Raw genomic sequence first — 8,737 nt, forward strand, 5'->3', positions numbered from 1 at the left:
AAATTTTTGTGCTTGAATCTCTAGAATGGGACTTGAACCCACAATCCTCCATCTCTGAGGCAAGAGTGCTACCCACTGAGCCATGGCTGATGGATTATGGAATTCATAAATGACTTATGATCTTGGTTTATCTTGGAAATCTTTGTTTTCTTTAGTATCTGCAGAGGGGACAGAGAAAACTTTATTGAATTTGTTTGTTTTCTTTCAGGAGATTGAGGAAGAGGGGGTGCCTGACTGTGAGTCAGATACAAGGAAACCTACAAGGAATGATGAAGGAAGTACTGAAGACTCTGACAGTGATTAGGTCTGTATTTACCGTACACAGTGCTGCTGCATAATGCAAGTGGAAGCTCCTTAACTAATTCAATTTCAGAATGCACATGTCTCAGTCAGTGCGTGTCATCTGGTTGTTTCCGACCTTCCTGGACAGTTTAAGGCTGAGGGGCTTCCTTTTCTTCACTATTGGGATTTTGAGGTCAACAGTTCTTTGAACGCTTCCCAACTGTAGGCTTCCTGAACCATATCTTGACAACTACTGAGGGTTTAATTATCCCTGGTGCAGCACTGCTTAACACAGTCGGGCAGGCAGGAAAGTGGAGTTGAGGCTACAATCAGATCAGCCGTGATCTTATTAAATGGCGGAGCAGGCTCGAGGGGCTAAATGGCTTACTCTTGCTCCTATTTCTTATGTTCACAATAAAAGTCCTTTATGGAATAGAAAGAAAAGATTTGTGTTTATAGTGCACTACCAGAGGAAATAAAGCCCATATTAAGGGTACAAAAGCAAAATACTGCAGGTACTCCAAAGTTAGGAGTAGGCTGGGTTGACTTGCCCTCCCGTATCATGTTGGACTGCTGGCCCTTCACTGGCTGCCTTTCCATGATGAGACAGGAGATCACAGTTCTTGAACATCTAAACAACTATGTGATGGTAGAGCATGTGAGAGCACCATCAAACTACCATGTAAATAATCTGACTTTAGTCAGAACAAATTTGCATAGTCAATGCTGCTGCTTTATGTGATGCGTTGGTTTTACATCTGATAGTTAAAAATACATCACTTTATTATTTTCCTCCTTCAGGTTAGGGGTTTAATGTATGTCATGGTTTTGGAGTAGCAACCCAGACATTGTGAATTCAGATTCCATTATGGTAACTTGAGAAATTAATCCTATTAATCTGGTCATTTGCAGGCTGGCATTAGGGGAAAAAAATTATCATGAAAGCTGCTGGATTGTCACTAATATCCTTCAGGGAAGGAAACCTGCTACACCTATCCAGTCTGACCTAATGTGACTCCATTCCCTCACTAGATGTTTACTCCTGCTGCCTTCTGATGTGGTCCAGGAAGCCATGTACCTCACTTTCTCAGAACAACTAGGGATAGGCAATAAATGCAGCAACACCAGCACTGTCCACATCTGCAGAACATGCAAACAAAATCTTCAATTTTGTACCTGGAGTTACCCCAAGTTTCATCTCCAACTACTGATGTCAAGCTAGGGGCATTTGAGGTCTCCTGGAGAAGTCCAATGGCTTAGTTTATTAATGTACCAGCTAGTAGTTGTTTTGAACCCATCATGGCAAGTGTTGATCTCTGCCTGATCTGTTGGAGGGTGGCAAGGTATAGAAGATGGGAGTCACTCCAATGCACAATGGAAAATCAGTGGAGGAGTCACACCTGTCCCCTGTTTGTACATCGCGTGCTGGCCACTTGCAGAGCAATATAGGCATCATGGTTAGGTAATGATGTGAATCCTAAGGAGGGCAGAAATCTCGACTGAGCAACAAGTTGTATTTGGCAGGGGAAGAGAACAGAGAAGAGATTGTTATTTTGAATTTCTGCTCTTTTATCAATATGTTTCTCTTATCTGAAATCCCTATTTAAAAGTTGTTAACTATCCATCCTAATCCAGTTGTATTCCTTTCCCTTATCCCAGGTCAGTACTGGAGTCTTATCAAGTGATACAGATTGAGGCTAAGGAATAGCCAGCAGTGTCTTCTATTTCTGTAATGCAGTTCATGATCTCCATGCAAATATGCCAAAAAAAAAAGTCTGGTGATGCCCAGGAAAAGAGAATTTGCCAAACCACATAAGTAGAAAATAAGTCAACTTGGGGAATTAATATATTGTAAAATCATAGGATATAGCATGAAAGGGGCTACAATTCCTATAGTGGAATATTCTCTTTCTTATATTTCTTGCTGTTTTCTCCGTCTAATTATATTTTTTTCCTTATACCTCCAGTCAGAGCATTTTACATTTATTTAACCAGTTATACACGTGCTATCAATTTTCATGTTCGAAATTTGCATTTAAATAACACAGTCCTTTGGAGCACTGTGACAAAGGGAGCAGCAGAACAATGGCTGTGAGGAGCAGAGTGGCAGTGCACTGTGCTGTGGGGAGTACAACACTGTGAACTAGTAAAGTGTGTATTCCAGGCCACCATTCTCCATACTGATCCATCAACTCAGCTATTATGGATAATAGCCCAGTAAATGTCAGGCCAAGGAAGGAATAATCGGAGGGAAATCCAGCCCTTCTCTCTGTTCATACACCACTTACACCACTTGCCTTAGGGGAGAGAGAGCAGATATCCTGCCTACCCTTGCTGCTATGGGCTGTAAGGCAGTATCATTGGAATACATCTGATTTAATCAATGAACTCACTAACTTGCCATTTGTGCACCAAGACTATCCCCATGAGCCTGTTCTCCTTTTAGATCCATTAAAGTGACATTAAAGAATTGGTAATTAATCTCATTTTGAGGCAAGTGGATCTACTGGTGATTGTCTCAGCCAGAACACCTTACCTAGCACTATTGCTCAATGGCTTTGAACTGTGGAATGAGCAGTCAAAAGTACTGGCATTAGGTGACTGTTTTGCAACTTAAATAGCACACTTCATATTATTATTTCCCAATTGTGACCTGACACCATGTCAGATAAGATCAATAAACATTATAGATCTGTAGATTCCTGGGCTGAGCTACTGATGAAATGCTTTTTGCACCCTGTCCTGGTTTGTTATCAAGTAATGTTGTAGGGTTTTACACAAGGTGTAGCCTATCTTAATTACAACATTTACCAAAAAAGGTCTTGGGAGACCCAGGTGATCAAAGTATGAACAGGGTGTGTCTTAAGTCCCTTACTTTTCTACTCTTAATTTAAAGTCAGTTCATTTCAAATTATCTAATAATTCAAATTTTTGGCACCGAATTCCACTTTGCTGTATATTTTACATTGCTTCATTCAATATTATTGGATAATTAACATTTTCTTGGCACATGAACTGAATTATTAGCAGTAGACTGTAAAGATGAAAGACACTGTAATGACGTGTCTTTGGTGATGTCATATTGCTGTCATGTCACCATCAGACAGTGTATCTGATTTTGCTGTTGAAGGTTACTTTCCTTGAATTTAAAACATTCATTTCATTTGAATTGGAGATCAGAGGTCATATCTGGCAGGCATATTACAGGGAAGACACTTAAAAGATGGATTCCGATGTAGAATTTTGGATCTGTACTGCATGCCAACACCATGTTGCCCCTGGGATTAGGTTTGATTATGCACGTAGATGGGAAATTGCTGTCAAATTTCATTGCACTGCCCTCTGTATTTCATCAGACTGTGCTACTGTAAATACAGAACAATTTTGATAAGGTCCTGCAGTCCCTTTTACGCTGCTCAACAAGGTGTCTTTGTTTCTGAATGTACGGGCTATGTGACTCAATTGTAAACTATTTTTTTGTTAACAAATTATGCTGCTGTATAAAAATTAATAAAAGTCAATTTTATCGACAGTTTTTATCCTGAGGTCTTTTTTTATTGCACGTCCCTTTTAAATATTAGGGATGAACGTTATTCAATGATTTTTACTGGAAAAATTACTCTTAAAATAATTCCTAAGTCTGGCCATTGACCAGGTCTTTCCAGTCATGTAGCAGTGCCACCCATTATACAATGCAGGGCCTGTTTGGGATCGATTTGCCCTTCCCCCATCACCTATACATGTGCCTTCACTCATAAGTCATCTTGCCGTATAATACTGATCCAGCTGAACTCAGTGCTGTTTTCTCTTTTTTTTCTCACCTTTCAGCAAAAAGTAGGTAGGAAATGGTATGAGGAGGTAAGGGTATCGCAGGTCTTTCACACAGCAAGTGATGGGGTGCTATTGAAACAGACCTTTTATTAGAATTATGAGTGGACTCATCATTTTGTTCTTTCCGTCTTACAATGACAAGTTATCTATATATTGCCTTGTGAGGGGACTGTGCAGACAGACATCCTACTGCTCTGTAGCACAATATGTTGGAGTTACATTACACTGCAAACTTTGGGCTTAAGCCTGATTGTGCACCTAGATTGAAATTTAAATTCCAATGCACTGCCTTGTGTTTTTTATCTGAATGTGTCACTGTAAATAGAGAACATGCACTTTCAACAATAGAGATTAGGCAGAACCTTTTATGCTTTCTTTTGCTCAGAAGTGCCCAGGCCCCAAACCTGGTAACTGCCCACAGTGGAGAGAAATTGTGATTGGTACTGTGGCCTAAGCAAAAAGTTAGTAACATTTTCAACTGTGGATGAATTCCAATGTCTTGGAATAATATGTGAATAAGCGTAAAAACTGGTGTAAAAAGTAATAGTTTTATTTTGGTTGTTCCTAAACTCTGATTTCTCTAAAACTTGATTTTTTTAAAATAGTCTTAAATAATAATTTGTTGAATGTCATCCCTATTTAACTGTATTTTGTCTGTGTAAAGACAGAAGGGACATTGTCATTACACCCAACCATGGTTTAGGGTTGGTCAATTCTCAGAAGAAAAAGGAATTGCTGAAATTACACACTTCATCCAGTTCCTGATGCAACTTTACCTGAACACACACATAGTGGGTATAGTGGCTTAACTTCCTTGCCCGGTGCAGTTGTTTCTTTTTGAGGGACTATGCTTAAAGGGACAAAGTCAGAACCATTATGATGCCTCACATGTTTGTATCTCCAAGGAAAAGACAGCCACATCCTACCCAATATTAACTACAGCAGTTGCAGAAAAGGTCAGCATATAATTCTGCTGCTTCGGCTGAAGGGATATGTCGGGTGGAACAATGGGAATAAAAGAATACGTATTTTAAGTTTTTAAAAAATGTCTTTTAAGAAACAGGTTTTGCAAGTATCAAATTTGATGTAACACGTAAAAACATTTCTGGTAAGCTGTGTAAATCAAGGTGACGACCCTTAATAATTGCCTGTAAATCATCATGATGAGATTAATTTTATACCGCGCAGTTAAAGTGGGCGTGGGGGAACCAACACTGATCTCAGTAAAAGCTGATCCTTCAGAAGCTTGGAAGCCCCCTGCCAGTTTTGGTGCTCTGGTAGTGATGGCTCTCCCGAACACTGAATCGACAGAGCTGAGTTTGATGGGATGAGGTTTATGTATGACTATAGCAGTGTCATATTCAGTTTCTGAAGTGTAACGCATGTCGGGAGTGACTTTTCCTGTTTCCCCAAGAAGGTCCAAGAGATTCCAGTCAGTGGTTATGATATCATTTTGCAGGTAAAGGGCTACCTCCTGGTCTGATGGTGAGGGCATCTGTATTGTCTCTGCTCCATCTAGTTTCCCGAGGGAATTCGTACTGCATCCGACCCACTGGAAACTCTCATCAAATGGAGACCAAGGATCCCACAGCTGATATGTAGTCATCTTCAATCGTAACGTCCATGAAAGATCAGGTTCATGAAAAGAGGGGAAAATATCAGTTATCAGCTTTTTATTTAATGCGATGAGAAAAAAATCCAATTGAATTGGTTTTGAAAATTATTTTTGATAATATGCTTTCTATGCAAACCTATTGTTCAGCTCACAATACAAAACCTACCATATGCCATAGTTGGAAGTATTGTATGCAGTCCTAGATGCCTCAATTTAAAACATTCTCATCCTCATTTTCAAATCCCTCCATGGCCTCTCTCCTCCCCATCTCTATAACCTCCTCCACCCCTACAACCCTCAGATCTCTGCGCTCCTCCAATTCTGGCCTCTTGGGCATCCCTGATTTTAATTGCTTCCACTATTGGCTACTGTGCTTTCAATTGCCCAGACCCTATGCTTTGGAATTCCCTCCATAAATCTCTAATTCTCTCTCCCCCCTTAAGATGCTCCTTAAATCCCTCCCTCTTTGCCTGAGCTTTTGGTCATCAGTCCTAAAATCTCCTTATGTGACTCAGTGTCAAAATTTGTTTCATAACGCTCCAATGAAGCACCTTAGGATGTTGCGATATAAATGTGAGTTGTTGAATTGGAAAAAGCAGTGAAATCACTAGAATGACAGCAGGGTAAGAAATTCTAGTTATGAAGAAAGTGTGAAAGATGCTTCACAAAGGATGAGGAGGGATCTAAAAGAAGTTTTCAAAATAATAAAAAAAAATTGAGATGGCTGTATGGTGACATTGTTTCAATTGGTTGGTGAATTAATAACTAACCTGAAATGAGCGTGTTCAGGCTTGATAATGTAATAATGCAGGATTAGGGGAGGGAAATCAGCCAGAATTCCAGTACTCCCTGCAGGAAGTATGTGCATGTGTAAACAATGAAGATAAGGCACCACACCTAAAAGACTAACTTAACCCTTCTCTCCACAAATGCTGGCTGACTTGGTAAGTGTTTCCAGCAATTTCTGCCTTTGTTACAACAGACTTGTGAGTTCAATTATAGCTCATGGAATGAAAGGGACAGTAGCAATATGGATACAAAGTTGGCTGAATAACAAGAAACAGAGAGTCCTGGTTAGTGGATGTTTTTTGAACTGGAGGAAGGTTTGTAGTGAAGCTCCCCAAGGGTCGGTGTTGGGACCCTTGTTGTTCCTGATATATATGAATGACCTAGACCTTGGTCTACAGGGCACAAATTCAAAATTTGCGGATGATAAATGGTGGTTTGGACACCAAGGAGAACCTCGAAAGGAAAGCCAGGACAATAGACACATCCCTCACGATTAGCAGCAACTGTCAAGGCCCTAAGCTCTGAAATTCCATCCCCAAACCTTTTTGCCTCACCAGTTTCTCCTTCTTTAAGATGCTGCTGAAATCATACTCTTTGACCAAGAGTTTTGGCTTCTCTCCTAATGACTCTTTTTGTTTAGATGTCAGTTTTTGTCTGATTACATACCTGTGAAGGGCCTTTATTACTTAAAAGGCATAAATTGTTGTATAAAACAAAGCTACAAAAAGAAAATCGGAAAGGCTAAGAGGGAGTGTGAGAGAAAATTAGAAAGAAGATGGGGTAAGGAAGGGAAGTTACTAAGGGTCTTGTATACCTCCCACCAAATGTGTAATCAGCAGTATTAGCAAAGGGCTGGGAGCAAGTTAAACTAGAGTATTTTGTACATTGCGGGGAGATCTAAAAGCAATTTGGAAGAGATTAAGCATAAGATAATGTATTTTTTGCTACAGATCGTTTTTGTTTAAATATATTGATAAATTCAAAGAATGGGCCACGGTCAGTATTTCAGAACACCACTGCGTGTGAAAGGAATATGATAAAAGACATGTTAAATGATGTTCTGATGAAAGGTCATTGACATGCTGCCAGCCAGACCTGCTGAGTATTTCCAGAAATTTTTGTTTTTAACTACGTTAAATGAAGTGATTTTGTAACTTTTAGGTCCACGTCTTCTGGAATGCTCTTCTGAAACCACTTTGTCTCAAATATCTCGTCCCATGTTTTCAAAAACTCCTTAAAAACCTCTCCCCCTTAGCTCTGCTTGTTCCTTCCCCTTCCGTAAGTTCCTCCAGTTCTTGTTTGTTGTCCAACTCTGCCCCTTGTTCTGTCATTATAGAAGTTGGTGAAGGCGAGATAAGGTGCTGGAATTTTAAAAGTCTGGAGGTTAGGAGAGGGAAGGGGTGTTGCAGATTTGGGGTCCGAGATTCGGTGTAAGCAGTCTTCATAGCATAACCTAAAACAATAAACGTTTTAGGTAACACTCACCTTTTAGTGATCCAAGGGTTGGGATGAACAAAAATAATGCTAGAAGGTTGGGCTATTTTTGAAATCCCACCTTCGACAACTTTTGATATGATTTGTCTGTTTTGGTGAGTCATGACAATTGTGTTAGGTTGCTTAGTTACCTGCAATGTAAGTGTGTCAATGTTTGTCTATGTAACAACAATTCGATACATGGAAAGCGACGTCACAATGGATGGAACATTATGAGTTAAAACGTTCTAGAACGTTAATACTACATTTTAGAAACTTAATGTTCCAAGGAGAGCCCGCCAGCTTTCAACTAGAACTGGAGGTTTTAACCAATCGGCTGAATCTGTGTTACTATTTCCATTTTTATGAATGAACTTGCCACCCCGATAACCTAGTAACTTCTGAATTAATAATTATATCTTCCTTCACCTTGACCAATTAAATTATTCTCGCCTTCCTCATCAGCAGCCATTCATTGCCCTCATAACATCGCTGACCCAAGTTAAACCAATCACGCTTCTCGTTGCTTCAATGAGGCCAATCGAAATCCAACAGCTTGGTCAACCAATTAACCAATCAAATTCTTCTTTTACCGGAAGGCTGCGCCCTCCTTCCCGTTTAACCAATAGAAACTCTCGTTTCATCTATTGTCGCAACCCACCACCCTCCCGACCAATCAGCATTGCCGAACTCGTACTTCTGGTTTCGATGTGGCCAATCCGATGGTTCGACGCTTTGGACGGGCGA

The 8,737-nt window shown here is 40.0% G+C and overlaps 2 protein-coding genes across 4 annotated transcripts in view; one reads left to right on the forward strand and one right to left on the reverse strand.

Moving 5' to 3' along the window:
- The window catches only part of fancd2 (FA complementation group D2), a 99,668-nt gene extending 95,890 nt beyond the window's left edge, over positions 1-3,778 (forward strand). For all 3 annotated transcript variants that reach the window (XM_068052083.1, XM_068052082.1, XM_068052084.1), the window contains 2 exons: positions 209-304; positions 1,942-3,778. In XM_068052083.1, the coding sequence (XP_067908184.1) occupies positions 209-304 (96 nt within the window). In that variant the 3' untranslated portion in view covers positions 1,942-3,778. The remainder of the gene's footprint in view (positions 1-208; positions 305-1,941) is intronic.
- A 1,410-nt stretch (positions 3,779-5,188) lies between these two features.
- Positions 5,189-5,719, reverse strand: LOC137380417 (FANCD2 opposite strand protein-like). The gene has a single exon (XM_068052346.1). The coding sequence runs from the start codon at positions 5,717-5,719 to the stop codon at positions 5,189-5,191; it is 531 nt and encodes a 176-aa protein (XP_067908447.1).
- Between the last annotated feature and the right edge of the window lie 3,018 nt (positions 5,720-8,737).

This window comes from Heterodontus francisci, chromosome 19 (genome assembly GCF_036365525.1).
Source record: "Heterodontus francisci isolate sHetFra1 chromosome 19, sHetFra1.hap1, whole genome shotgun sequence".
In the NCBI taxonomy this organism is placed as follows: Eukaryota; Metazoa; Chordata; class Chondrichthyes; order Heterodontiformes; family Heterodontidae; genus Heterodontus; species Heterodontus francisci.

Excerpts from the sequence above, each read along its gene's own strand:
- LOC137380417 (XM_068052346.1), bottom strand. The coding sequence starts at position 5,719 with ATGACTACATATCAGCTGTGGGATCCTTGGTCTCCATTTGATGAGAGT.